Source organism: Etheostoma spectabile, chromosome 1 (assembly GCF_008692095.1).
Source record: "Etheostoma spectabile isolate EspeVRDwgs_2016 chromosome 1, UIUC_Espe_1.0, whole genome shotgun sequence".
Classification (NCBI taxonomy): Eukaryota; Metazoa; Chordata; class Actinopteri; order Perciformes; family Percidae; genus Etheostoma; species Etheostoma spectabile.
In genome coordinates this window covers 5,627,818-5,641,967 of record NC_045733.1, presented here as the reverse complement: position 1 = coordinate 5,641,967, position 14,150 = coordinate 5,627,818, and the positions used below count along the sequence as shown (strand labels likewise).

At 38.3% G+C, this 14,150-nt stretch overlaps 1 protein-coding gene across 3 annotated transcripts in view; it reads left to right on the top strand.

Moving 5' to 3' along the window:
• Positions 1 to 9,256, top strand: part of nedd4a (NEDD4 E3 ubiquitin protein ligase a) — a 30,795-nt gene extending 21,539 nt beyond the window's left edge. For 2 of the 3 annotated variants that reach the window (XM_032515113.1, XM_032515120.1), the window contains 18 exons: positions 779 to 862; positions 1,834 to 1,953; positions 2,095 to 2,379; positions 2,616 to 2,693; positions 2,878 to 2,932; positions 3,026 to 3,084; positions 3,250 to 3,315; positions 4,472 to 4,701; positions 5,307 to 5,428; positions 5,538 to 5,608; positions 5,702 to 5,797; positions 5,901 to 5,974; positions 6,060 to 6,120; positions 6,217 to 6,276; positions 6,356 to 6,463; positions 6,588 to 6,684; positions 6,902 to 6,974; positions 8,638 to 9,256. In XM_032515113.1, coding sequence (XP_032371004.1) covers positions 779 to 862; positions 1,834 to 1,953; positions 2,095 to 2,379; positions 2,616 to 2,693; positions 2,878 to 2,932; positions 3,026 to 3,084; positions 3,250 to 3,315; positions 4,472 to 4,701; positions 5,307 to 5,428; positions 5,538 to 5,608; positions 5,702 to 5,797; positions 5,901 to 5,974; positions 6,060 to 6,120; positions 6,217 to 6,276; positions 6,356 to 6,463; positions 6,588 to 6,684; positions 6,902 to 6,974; positions 8,638 to 8,740 — 1,842 coding nt within the window. In that variant the 3' untranslated portion in view covers positions 8,741 to 9,256. The remainder of the gene's footprint in view (positions 1 to 778; positions 863 to 1,833; positions 1,954 to 2,094; positions 2,380 to 2,615; positions 2,694 to 2,877; positions 2,933 to 3,025; positions 3,085 to 3,249; positions 3,316 to 4,471; positions 4,702 to 5,306; positions 5,429 to 5,537; positions 5,609 to 5,701; positions 5,798 to 5,900; positions 5,975 to 6,059; positions 6,121 to 6,216; positions 6,277 to 6,355; positions 6,464 to 6,587; positions 6,685 to 6,901; positions 6,975 to 8,637) is intronic. The other variant, XM_032515128.1, reaches the window with a different exon arrangement.
• Positions 9,257 to 14,150: the final 4,894 nt, after the last annotated feature.

The window sequence follows — 14,150 nt, the reverse complement described above, 5'->3', positions numbered from 1 at the left end:
TCTAAGAGTAGCCCACAGCAACCTCTCAGAACAAGACCCAGTAAACATCACGTTGGCAGACATCCAATAGCTAAAACATAAAAAGGAGAAGGCTAATACAGGCCTGATGTCCAGCTTGTATGTGCCCTTTACCAGAGAATATTCACAAAGCCCGGCCCAAGGGGCGGAAATTAGTTGTGTCCTATCGGGCTCTGGCTCAAATGCAGGGCTGTACCATACCAGACAGTGCAGGTTGTTTACAGATGCCCCTGAGACAGTCCAACACATAAAGGTGGGGTGAAAGATGCAGGTAGGTACACCATACAAGGACCACCATGACCAAGTGACTGGCATAGTGTACAGGAACATCTGTACTGACTCCGAGTATGGGCTGGAAGTCCCAAAGTCAAAGTGGTAGGCATCTCCAAAGGTGGCAGAGAATGACAGAGCTAAGATCCTGTGGGACTTCCACATCCAGACTGATAAATGGTGACGGTTGACCAACATGACATTGTGGTGGTCGACAAATGGCAGAATAAGGCAGTTGTGATAGTTAGCAATCCCAGGCAACTGTGGTAGTCAGAGCACTCAGGGCTGTACCACCCAAATTGGGAAAATGGCTCCAGCAAAGTCCAGGAACAACATCTGCAATGTCTGTCTAGAAGAGCGCAGTCCTAGGAACAGCTAACATATTGCTCAGAACCGTCAGGCTCCCAGGACCCAAGCTTGGAGGAAGGATAAAGATCGCTCAGTATTAATTTGTTGTTGTGGTCTTTGACATCCTTTCTCTGTCCTGCAGGATCATGCTAATAATTCAAGCCATTCCAGTCTCAGAGGAAATGCCCAGACTTCAACAGGAGAGGAACATCCTGTTAATCCTGTGGTGAGTATTTCACTCCTTGTTGAAATCACTCCTTCCTACTTTCTGCCAAACCTGTCTTACATCAGATTGTTGCTGTTTGAGTGGATGGATGTCAGCGTTCAAGATTCAGTTATTTTTTTTCTCGAATCAGTTCCTATGGTGTGAAATAAAATAGTTTTTAGCAAGGTACTAAAAACTATACTACTATACTGTACGTTTGGTTTACTTTCTGAGTTTGAGGTAGGCACGATTAATCGTTATGTAAATATTGTATAAATGGACTGTTCTTATATAGCGCTTTTGTAGTTGACTACAACAACTCAAAGCGCTTTTACATCGTACAGGAACCATTCACACGCATTCATACACTGTGGCCGAGGCTGCCGTACAAGGTGCCACCTGCTCGTCAGATAACCACTCACACACATTTACACTCCGATGGCGCAGCATCGGGGGCAACTCGGGGTTCAGTGTCTTGCCCAAGGCGATCGAACCACCAACCTTCGGATTGGCAGGCAACCACTCTACCACTGACCCACAGCCGCCCCTTTATTTTGACACATATAGCACATTGCTATTGTTATAAAATTTAAGATTTAATAGCTTTTAATTTTTTGTAATTAATTTTTTTCAAATGATTATTTCTTCAATTCTCATTTAATTTTACGACTGCATCACAAACTTTCTTCTGTGAGTTTTAAAGCACTCCCGAGTGCTGCAATGCTCTCCCTTCTCTTCGTTCAGGCTTGTGGTGATGCGCAGTGTGCTATAGGTGCCAAAATTAATTTATTTTTGGTACTGCCAATTAGTTTTGTTTTGTCATGGTTCATATGTGCAACAAAGATTACACTTAGTGAAAAAACAATCGTGGCAGAGAATTGTGATATCAAGTCTAAGCTAAAAAAACGTGAGTCATATTTTTCCCTGAATCAGGCAGTAAGAGTTTGAGGTTTTCAGTATTGATCACTGTATTCATTTATGTAATTCAATAGCTAATTCCAACCTCAACTGGGCTGCCTCCAGGCTGGGAGGAGAAGCGAGACAGTAAAGGGAGACGCTACTTTGTCAACCACAACAGCCGAACCACTTCATGGACACGACCCCTCATTCAGGTACAACATGTTTTCTTTTATTCTTTTTTATTTTTATTGATACTGGACAGGTGTAAATGTATGTATGCTGACACTCCATTGCCAGTTTTAAGCCCAAGTTCTCCATACCTCTCCATATTATATTTTTGTATAATATAACAGAAAACCTCAGAGGTGCCAGTAGCACTAGCAGCAGCTGCAGCAGCAGCAACACAGAGTGGGGCAGGTGTAGCCCAGAGCCTTACTCCACCCTTGCCATCCATGTCCCCAGAGGAATCTCCTCAGCACACCCCAAGCCCAGAGGCCACACATACATCTGGCTTCCTGCCAGCTGGTTGGGAGGTTCGCAGTGCTCCCAATGGAAGACCGTTTTTCATCGACCACAACACTAAGACAACTACTTGGGTGAGAAAGCAGCAGACTTCAGATGTGCTTTTACCTCTAATCGTAAGTGGTGACCTGTTCCTTTTAATGGCCACTAGGGGCTTGCTCTAAGAGAGCTAATACAAAAGACAGTCAATGCTTATTTTATTTCCACAACCAGAAGGTTACCAATTGCTAAGTTAACTATTTTTAAATGTGTTTCATGGTGGCAACTTAGTCGGTAGTATCTCAAAGAACATTTCTTGTTTAAGTATTTCTTCTTTGAAGAAAACACATCCTGTTTGTTTTTTTCTAAACAGGAAGATCCCAGGCTAAAGATCCCTGTGCAGACGAGGAAGAGACTCCCACTCGATCCATCTGATCTTGGCCCTCTGCCGGTGAATTCAGCAATTACAGAAAATCCTATGTTGCTACATATAATCAGAGCTGAAAGTACTGCCTAATTTGACAAATTTGGTGGTTCCCTGGCATTGTTATGCATTTTACCCCATATATATATATATATATATATATATATATATATATATATGTGTATGTTCTTATATATGTCTTTCTTTGTAGCCTGGCTGGGAGGAGAGGGTCCACAGTGATGGCAGAATATTCTACATAGATCACAGTGCGTATGACATTTAATACTAAGAATACATCTTGGACTTAGTGTATATGTTTCCATGTTAATGAATGGCTTCTGATGTATCATATTTTACAGACACCAGGACCACACAATGGGATGATCCCAGATTACAGAACTCAGCTATAACTGGACCAGTGAGTATAGATTATATTGGATTGATTATTCATCAGTAACATATATATGTTAGCACACAATAAAAATAGTTATTTATAGTTTACAGGTTTCCTGTAAATATATATCATTGACCACAGTGCAGGTTAAGATGTATGTCATTGATCACTGTCCTTTGTTGATTATAGGCAGTGCCTTATTCCAGAGATTATAAACAGAAGTATGACTACTTCCGGAAGAAAATGAAGAAACCGGTGAGTGTTCTTAGAGCAAGAGCAACTGTGACTGAAATTGTTAACAACTACCTCTACCTTACAAATACTTAATAAAACTATTCTAATAAGGACTGGTGTTGCCTTTACCTCTGATATCAGTTTGTCACTTTCACATATGATGTATTTTTTCAACCCGTAGATTATTTTTATGATCATTTTAAATTTTAGATTTATTAGTTTACTTGTCAGGGACAATCCAGTACACATTATTACATACATAATTGTCACAGTCACAGCAATAACAATATGTGTAGATGTGTTGCATAAAAGGCTAATTAGCATAAATAGGCTAATTTGCAACCCCAATCCCTGGTCAGGGGTTTCTAAAAAGATAATCCAAATGTTTTTTGGGAAATTAAGAAGCGATGCAGCAGTAACATTGTGGATGACTAGCAGAAACAAACCTTGAGGAGAAAAGGATAAAGAAAAGAGAACTACATAGTGTGAGTTACACAATCATGCAGCTTATACAATGTATACTTATTTATTACATCAACATTTCACAGATTCATGACCACATTACACATAACAGTACATCACGTAACAACACAAACCCCAAGAACCCAGCCATTTGCAGTGGTTTTGCGCCCCTCTGCTATGCAGTTGTCACCCACTTCTCCCTTAGTGGCCACTCTCCTAGTATTTGTTTTAGTCATAAAAGGACAGAGTACGGCTGGAGCTAGATTATTTGCGCATTTAAAAGTCAGAGAACTTCAATAAAGCTATCAAAATTTAAAAGCTTGTATTTCTGTACAATCAAACAGTGGTGCCACATTGATGGTTTCCGATCCATTATTTCCAGTGCCTGTTTGTAAAATGATATGATTGGTTTGACTGTTGTCTGGGAGGCTTGGCCCCATGCAGTAGCACAGTAGGATAGATGAGAGAGTATCATGACATGAAAAACAGTAAAGCTGCCTTGACAGGTATGTGATGCCCTATCATTCTGAAACAGTTCAGGTTTGTACAGATAGTCTTACAGAGTTTGTTAATGTGTTTATTGAATTTGAGTTGGGAATCCAGAATAATACCTACACATTTAAATTCCTTAACTTCCTCTATTACCTCTTGGTCTATTGGTGATATGATAGATCACAAACTTTCTTCTTAATGAACACGATACATTTCTATGTAGGCTGACATCCCAAACCGCTTTGAGCTGAAACTGAAACGTAATGCAGTGCTGGAGGACTCGTACCGGCGCATCCTATCAGTGAAGAGGGCGGACCTGCTGAAGGCAAGACTGTGGGTGGAATTTGAGGGAGAAAAAGGACTGGACTATGGTGGCGTGGCCAGGGAATGGTTCTTCCTCATGTCCAAGGAGATGTTCAACCCATACTATGGACTGTTTGAGTATTCTGCCACGTGAGTCCAAACACTGCCTCTTTTTAATCTTCCTATTGTTCTTATACATCATTATGGTGTGTTTAAACGAGTACAGACATCCAAAACACAATTGTATGGCACTATCCATACACATTTAGAGGAACATGCACTGGTTCACTGACTTGTATGAAGGAGCAGTAAATGAAAGTCATTCAGGACAGATATTCTACCTCTAGGTCTGAAATTAATATGTAGAAATACTAACTCAGAGACATTAACATAATGCATCACTTCTCATATTGTGAAGTCACTGACTCTGTGTGTAAGATTTCTCTTGTTGGGAAGATACTGTACATGTATGTTTACACATTATCAGGCCCCATTCTTCTTTACCTTACAATGTGGTCTGGAAAACTGTAATTGTGAAATAACTACTTATTTACTTCTGATGAGCATCAATAAAAAAATACGAACTTCAAGTCAAAATTGCCCATACAATCACAGCATTGTAATTGTTATAATAGTGGAAATTCAAAAATAGACATAGAAGAACTGTAATTATCTTTTGGCAGGAAGCAGGACAGCTGATTTAAGAAAATATTTGTTCTTTATAGTTCCTCTTAATGTTGTGATTTGTCTTACAGGGACAACTACACACTGCAGATTAACCCCAACTCAGGTTTATGTAATGAGGACCACCTGTCCTACTTCAAGTTCATCGGCCGTGTGGCAGGCATGGCCGTTTATCACGGCAAACTGCTCGATGGTGAGTTCCACCTGAAAGTGTAAATGTTGGTAGAGGGGAGGTCAAAGGGATTACAGCAAACTATGTGATTCTAACAGATCCAGACATTTTTTGTTTCTGGCCTTCAAAGCATTCTTCATTCGGCCTTTCTACAAGATGATGCTGCAGAAGCCCATCACTCTCCAGGACATGGAGTCTGTTGTGAGTGCCACATTTTTTCACTGCAAATAATTGAGTGCACACCCCAAATCAGATAATCTGGAAGACATACATTTTTTTCTGTTGTATTTTCAGGACAGTGAATATTTCAACTCCTTGAAGTGGATTTTGGAGAACGACCCAAAAGACTTGGACTTAAGGTTCACCATCGATGAAGAGCTGTTTGGACAGGTGCGTTCAAACATGCTGTCTTTGCCTCTACAACCTTTAATTTGTGGTTAATAAGTGGTTTATCTGTTTAATTTATATGATGTATCCCATTCTACCTGTTCAGACTCGCCAGCATGAACTGAAGCAGGGTGGGGCAGAGATTGTCATCACTAATGAAAACAAGAAGGAGTACATCCAGTAAGCAAAAAAAAAAAATGTTTTCTTCATTTTAAAAGTGTTAAAATGATGGTTTGATGCTAATCTGCTGTTTTGTGTTTCATAGTCTGGTAATGCAGTGGAGGTTTGTGAACAGGATACAGAAACAGATGTCTGCCTTCAAAGAGGTTAACATTCGATTTTATACATTGTTTGTAGCATACAATAGTAGAAAGTATTAAATGGCATAAAGTGAGAATAAAAATAATCATTTTTTGTTTTAGGGATTCTTTGAGTTGATACCTCAAGATCTGATCAAGATCTTTGATGAGAATGAGCTCGAGGTAAGTTTTTCAATGTGCTGAAATTAACCAGATTCGTTCCAGAAAGATGAATAATTGGATGTCCACCTGTACTCCACAGCTGCTCATGTGTGGTCTTGGCGATGTGGATGTGAATGACTGGAGAGAGAACACCAAGTACAAGAACAGCTATTGCTCCAACCACGTTGTTATCCAGTGGTTTTGGAAAGTAAGACAACTTTCCATGCCTGGATCCATCAAGTTGGGCTCTGGACCGTTCAGAGTTTATATCTCCCTTCTAAGAAGAGCTTTGTGTTAGTTATTTATCTGTATATTGTTTTGTGTTGTTCTAGACGGTTCTGTTGATGGATGCAGAAAAGCGAATCAGACTCTTACAGTTTGTGACAGGAACATCAAGGGTCCCAATGAATGGCTTTGCTGAACTCTATGGTGAGATAACACTTTTTATTAATGCTAGAAAGTGTTTTTTTCTGCTTAATGAATTAGTCTAGGTAATTCACTCTAGTATCCACTTATGGACTGAATGTATTTGCCTCATCAAATATTGTACACTTGTCTCCAAATCACAAGTGGCTTGAACTTTTTTATTTTTATAAATACCAGTTAAAATCAAAAAATCAGTTTGTTTGATGGTTTTATTTTCCAGGGTCTAACGGACCACAGCTGTTCACTATTGAGCAGTGGGGAACACGTGATAAACTCCCCCGAGCCCACACATGGTAAGTACTACACTTAGATTTTTTCGTAAATACATTTAAAAAAAAAAAAAAATGTTTTTGCTCTACTTGACACTGATTTGTTGGCTATGTTTAGCAGTGACAAATCTGATCACTTTACTGCAATGTGACTCAGATGTTTAGAGCCCAGAAGGTCTCTATAGATGACATTTGATTGTGTGCACATGATCCATTATTCATAATTATCTGTGCATGTCAAATTCAAAAAAAGATATATTTGGGGCTCCAGGGGCTTCACGAGGATGTTGTCTCATGTCAGGCTCAGAGAAAGAAAATAGCATTATTACTGTAGAGTTGTACATCAGCCCTGATTAACACTTTGTTTTCTTAATCTTAGCTCACAATGTGAGCAAGGTTTTGTGTGGCTGTGATAATGTATGAATGAATGAATGAATGGATAAATAAATCAATGAGTAATAATAAAAAGGGCTTGTATAAAATATTATCTAATTAAGCATAGTGAGTTGAAGCCCTTTAGTGGCTGGATACAGTCATAGCTCTCACTCTGTAAATGTAAATGGACTGTTCTTAAATAGCCCTTTCCTAGTCTTAACAACTACTTAAAGTTCTTTTACATAGCACAGGAACCATTCACCATTCACACATTCACACACTGTGGCCGAGGCTGCTGTACAAGGTGTTACCTGCTCATCAGATAAACTCACACACATTTACACTCCGAAGGCGCAGCATTGGGGGCAACTCTGGGTTCAGTTTCTTGCGCAAGGACACTTTGACATGGGACTGTAGGGCCAGGGATCGAACCCCAAACCTTCCGATTGGCAGGCGACCACTCTACCACTGAGAGAGTGATATCCCTCATTGTCAAACTCTGTTGTTTGAGAACAGTCATTTCTTCGCTTTTTGCTCGCAGGTTTCTCCAGCTTTGGAATATATATTTGGCAGCACCTATGTTTACTTGTGTCTGATTCCTCGTCGAGCAATCTGCCTTTGCTTCTTCTCTGTTCCTCCGAAAATGCTTTCCTAGCTTTCTGCTTCTTTTTTGCCGGCTCGTCCATGATGATAGTGTGAAAAACTCTATCGCTACCTTGTTAGCCGGTTCCTGAATTTGTTACATCGCAAGACCTAATATCATGCAATACTTCATGATGCTGTGTCCAGCGACTCGTCAGCAATACATCCATGCTCGCCAGTCAAAAGTTGCAAGGGTGTTTTTACCGCTCACAGGCGCTAGGGGGGGACGCAAAAACCAACATTCAACTCAAAAAAGTAATATAACAAATTCCAATAACTCCAAAGCTGTTCAGTTAAGGTAAAACTGCATTGTTCCCCTTTAAGGGAGAACTCCACTGATTTTAATTGTCAAAGTAAATTTTCTTGTGAATGCAAAGGTTGCATTATGGTAAGTGTTGGATCCAGGGTTTTTGGAGCTTGACGCATACCAGGGACTGAAAAGTTGGGATATTTCTGCCCCTTCTGCACCACATTTGCCCATTCCTTTTGTAAAATCTATCTCTGAAAGTCCCTCAACGTTATGGAGTTGTGATGATAAATTGGTTTAAGAATTGGTAATGACCCAATGCCAGCTAAAGTTGATTCCTGCAAAGAATTATTTTCATTGACCCCTGCTTGGATGTGATTTCTTCCTTAATTCCTTCATTGTCTTTACTTTCACCTCATAAAGCTTCAATCGACTGGACCTGCCTCCTTATGAGTCTTTTGAGGAGCTGAGGGAAAAACTTCACATCGCCATTGAGAATGCACAAGGCTTCGACGGGGTGGATTAGAGCTTGTGCCTGGAATTGAACTTAACTTAACTAATTACTGCGTGATGTGGTGAAGACAATGGGACAAACAAGCTGTGCGTCAGATTCAGGTCTTAACCTGTCAGCTGTGTGACAGATGAAGGACCGTCGCACAACTTCACTTTGGTCCTCTGTTGAGGCACATGTGGAGAAAGGACATTACATCTGGAGTGACAGAGGTATTTAATCGCTCTTCATGTTCTAAAGTTTACAAAGCAAACATACAAAGCTGTATACTGCATAACGAAAAAATCTAACCTTAAACAGTAGTTTTATTTGGGCTGAATTGCCTCAGAAAAACTTTATACTCAGATTCTCACATCAGGTACTTGTGAGGTTTAGCTTCACATTGTAGTTGGTGGAAAATTAGTTTAGTTGTGTTAACTTGTCCCTTCACCACATATTAGTACTGGAAAGAGTGGGATGTGGGTCAGAATAGTCAATAAGTTATGTTTTACCTAAGGATAACATCAACTCTTGATATTTGAATAAAAAAAACTTAAAAAAAACTCACAACCCATGTTTCCTATCATACATACATTCAACATTTAAAAAGAAGTTAACAAGTCTAAAATCCCTTTAAACCTGACCGTGGCCCAACTGGAACAGTATTTCAAAGGAAATGTCATCCAGATGTTTTAAAATTAAAAGATGAAGACAGCAATTTGTCAAAAGTTTAAAACATTTATGATCAAATGGCAATACAATCTAAATAAAACGGATGTGAAGTTTATTTTTTCCTATCATTTAAATTGTATACATAATTATAATTTTTTTCATTCCATCACACTAGAATCACTCATGCAAATCCCAAATATATTCACCCCAAAAGCATTAGTAGTGGAAAATGTGCAAGTTATATACGTAAGTAAGTTTGAGCGACTACACTGAAGGAAGGTGTATCATTGAGTCATTATAGTAGTGATGTACCAATGCCAGGACCAGTAAAACGCTAAACTAATTTTACAGTAGTTTGTATCAGACTACATGCAGTGTTAGATTGTGCTGAAATACTATGCATAATTGTACATATTGACATGAGATCATCAAAAACACCTGAGGCCTGTACTACATATCAAGATTTGGCGTTATTGAGGTAACTTTAGGTTCATCCCAGGGTGTTCTGTATCACAACGTTGCATCGGTTGTTACCGGGTTAAATCTCGTGGTAATTTATACTGAACACCTAACCTGGTTGGGAGCAGGTTAAGTTGGAGATTAGAAAGCAACCGGTATAAAAGCACCGACCTACTGACCAACCAATACATTGATTGATAATGGCATCACCGATGGAGCTCGATGCACAGAGAGAGACCAACAACCCTGTAAACATTCCCCAATTGATATCCTAATGAAAGATATAGATTTTAAGAGGAGGGAATTACGTTTAGGCTATTTGTGTTTTACAATGATAAAAGTACTGTTTATTTAAATGAAGTCTGGTGGGTTTGGTGATGGTGATTTTGTCCTTAAATTAATATAATAATATAAAAACATTCAAATGTTGGCTGAGTGAGTTTAGGATACGGAATTTGAATTATGTTTTAATATTTTTTATTTGCTCTCAGATCGCTTCCCACTGGCAGGGTAGCAACTAAAATAACAGGCTAAAGCAATGACAGTTTATGGAAAGCAAAAGTTTAATTATGGTCGGAGCATTGTGCCTGACTGATGAGGAAGTGATATTGATTGAGCTTTGTGATTTATTCATTTACAGCATAGCGACTGTAATGCGTTTTGCCTGTAAAATAGCATCTGTGTTTCTCATATTTATGCAGAATTATAGTTTGCTCTTCTTATGTAAAATATGCGGCTCTGTTAGATGTTTTTGATTGGTGATGCTGTGCAAACACCGCCTCTTTTATGTGAATGCGCGTGTTGCTGGATTGAGAAACCCTGGGTTGATTGAGCTATTGTTAACCACCGTCATGACACAATTTAGGCGGGACCGCGGTTGTTAGGGTTAGTGCCAGGTAACCGAAAGAAATCCAGGGCATGTTGATCTTGATTCGTAGCCTACTTTGCACAGCATGACCAATCACAAACATCTACCAGAGCCACATATTTTACATAAGAAGAGCAAACTAGAGCAAACTATAATTCAACATAAATTTGAAGAACACAGACAGTGTTTTACAGGCAAAATGCTTTACAGTCGCTACTTCCTAAATCAGGAAGAAAAGCTGGCAAAAAATAGCAACGTTTATCAAGATCACTTCCTCATCAGTCAGGCACAAGATCTGAGCATAATAACACTTTTGCTTTTAATAAACCGTCTTTTCTTTAGCCTATTATTTCAGTTGCAACCCTGGCAGTGGTAAGCGATCATGAAAGCAAATAAAAAATATAGAAACATAATTCAAACCGATGTGCACATTGGCAACACACGGCTCAAGAAGCCGACAAATAGCCTAATTCCCTCAAAATCTGTATATTTCATAAAAATACCCCTCAGGGAATGTTAACGTGGTTGTTGGTCTCTAAATGTTTTAACTTTTATAAGTGTATCGCTCTCTTTCTCTCTCTCTCTCTCTCTCTCTCTCTCTCTCTCTCTCTCTCCTCTCTCTCTCTCTCTCTCTCCTCTCTCTCTCTCTCTCTCTCTCTCGCCCCCCCCCCTCTCTCTCTCTGCGCGCCCCAGCGGATCTTCTAAGAACGCAGTTATCAACCGAGTATTAGTCAGTAAGTCGGTACATTTACTCCGGTTGATCTCCAACAGGTGTTCAGCAAAAGTTACCACTGCGATTTAACCCGGTAACAAGTGATCCACCTTGAACCTGAAGTTACCTCGTTAACGTAAAATCTTGCTTCATAGTACAGGCATGTTTTTTGTTTTGTTTTTTCAGTAATTTCATACATGTACTGTACATATACTACATTACTTTGCTTTCTACAAAACAAAGTATTTATTGTTAAAACTGTTGACTCAAACATATGACATTGGCAAATAACGGTTATTGGTGCACATTCATAAATAATTTACTTTTATGATCAGTACACGTTCATACTCAAGTTTAACATTTACCGTTTGTGTATCAGAGGAAAAAACAAATGTACATACACATAATATCTCCTGGCCAGTAGCTTACAGAAACATTATCCAATAGACGGACGGTATCACACACTTTGCATAGAGTATGTCAGAAATTGTGTTTTGATGCCTTTTGTCAATGAGTGATGTTTGTTTTCCTCTACTCATCATGGGTGTCCAATTGCAGCACGGTGCTCTGTTTTTAAGAGTACAAATTTAAAAAGATTTTGTTGGTTGTCAAACTGTGTACAGATTGTCAGTTTTCAAAATGAGTAACACTTGTTCATACCTTTATAGGAAAACAACTGTTTTTAAGCAGTAGTTTTTAACATTTTCTGAATGGTAAAACATGTGTTTACACTACCTGCCATGTTTACAGGTTCTTGTCTCCGACAACACAATTTTATACTTCATGCTTTTATAAAGTGAAGCACTTTGTTAATATCGATGAGTCTTACTTCTGAACTGTCTTTGCCAATCTGTCACCTGCAGACTGCTTAAACCGCTCTTTAAGAAAATTATCCTATGCTTCAAGCGCACATGTGGTTTTAAATGTTTACATGTAAACATTGCTGAAAATAAGCACATTCTCTTCTTTCACTTATATTTAAAATGAAATACAGAGGCCTTCATTTGTAATGTATTGTAGAATTTGATTGTTTATTGATGTTTTAATCTCTAAATGGAAGTACTGTTATATATTGTCTACTGAATAATGAATAGATCATTTAATTTCTGATATATCAAATTTACTTATCAAAGAATTTATTATAACACCTATAAGTGCATTACAACATACATACATACATACTACATACAATACATACATACATACATGCAACATATACACAACAGTTTAAAAGGTGGAATAAACTGTAGCTGTTAAATACCAATTTGATGACATGTATCACACCAAATTGAATATAAATATTTAAAAAATAAAGAAATATAAAAACAATTATCCAGTGTCTTTATGTCTAACTTTTCCACTGATGTATTTTTATTGCAGTTTCTCTCCTTTGATTTCATGCACTTCAGGTATTCTATGGAGTGATCTCAAAATGCATTCATTAACATTTAATGATTTCCAGTTCTTTTCACACAGTTCACAGTCACGCTTACTTACAATTACAATAAGCTGTATACAAACATTGTATACATTGTTAAAACACTATATTGTAGTTATGCGCAGATATAAGGGTTTATTAAAGTATTTGTCAACCAGTACAACTCCTCCTGTGGCAACCATATGTGGAAGCTACAAAAAAATATAAACCTGTCTCAATTTAAGAAGTTATTGTTAATTGTTGACTAATAATAAATGTATATTAATAAATACTTAAAATGTCCTTACTTGAGTACAACTACATTATAGTGTCTTAATCTACTCCTTGTAAATGCTTAAAAGGAGGGTTAAAGTGCTGCCTAGTTTTGTCACACCTATCACATAGAAAACATGATTTGCAGAGCATTCAACACAAGCAAAAGAAATTGAGTGCAGAATTCACCAGACAGTCATCTTTCTTATATATATATATATATATATATATATATATATTTTGTATATATGTATATGGGTAGAGAACCATCGGACCATCAGACCCCTGATGGAATCTAGACACCGGTGTTGGCGACGAAGGAGCCCGAAGACCAAACCGAGGGAAGCTCCGTACCAATCAGCTGGAGTAGATGACTGGAGGAGGAGGGTTGCACTCTTTGCCTGCAATGACAGCTGAATAGCAAAGGGAGAAATGAATATTTAAAGCAGGGTTATGACTCTGTGATTGGCCCTTGCCATTTGTGAACAATTATGATTGGTTTAGCAAGAAGGTGAACGCCTCCAACAGCTGATTCAAATTAGGTAGAGCATTAATTAAGAGTGAGGTCTTAATCAATTTTTAACATTATTTTTTTTTACAGATTAGGATTAGCTAAAAAATTCATAAGAAACCTTTCTCACACTATATATATATATATATATATATATATAAAACAGTACAAGCATGTCTACATTGTTGTATCCTTCAAAAGGCTCGATATGTGTGTCTCCATTTCAAACTTCACTGCAGTTTCACTGCTTTTAGCAGCAGAAATTAATTGTGGGCAACAATGCTGTCGTGGTTAGCTTGCCAAAACTCTTCTACCAAAGTTGCTGGCCGGTTTGGCAACATTTACTCATGTTTGCAAGCATACATACAGGCTAACTATAAACAGGAGCAAAACTTTACATTTTATTCAATAAAATTATGGTACAAAAAGAGGACTAATGCCACAGATCTTATGTTGACAACGTGGACGATTTAGGAAATTGCGAAGACAGTCGTAATATTTACCTATTAGGCTAGGCTAACGTTGTTGCGTTAA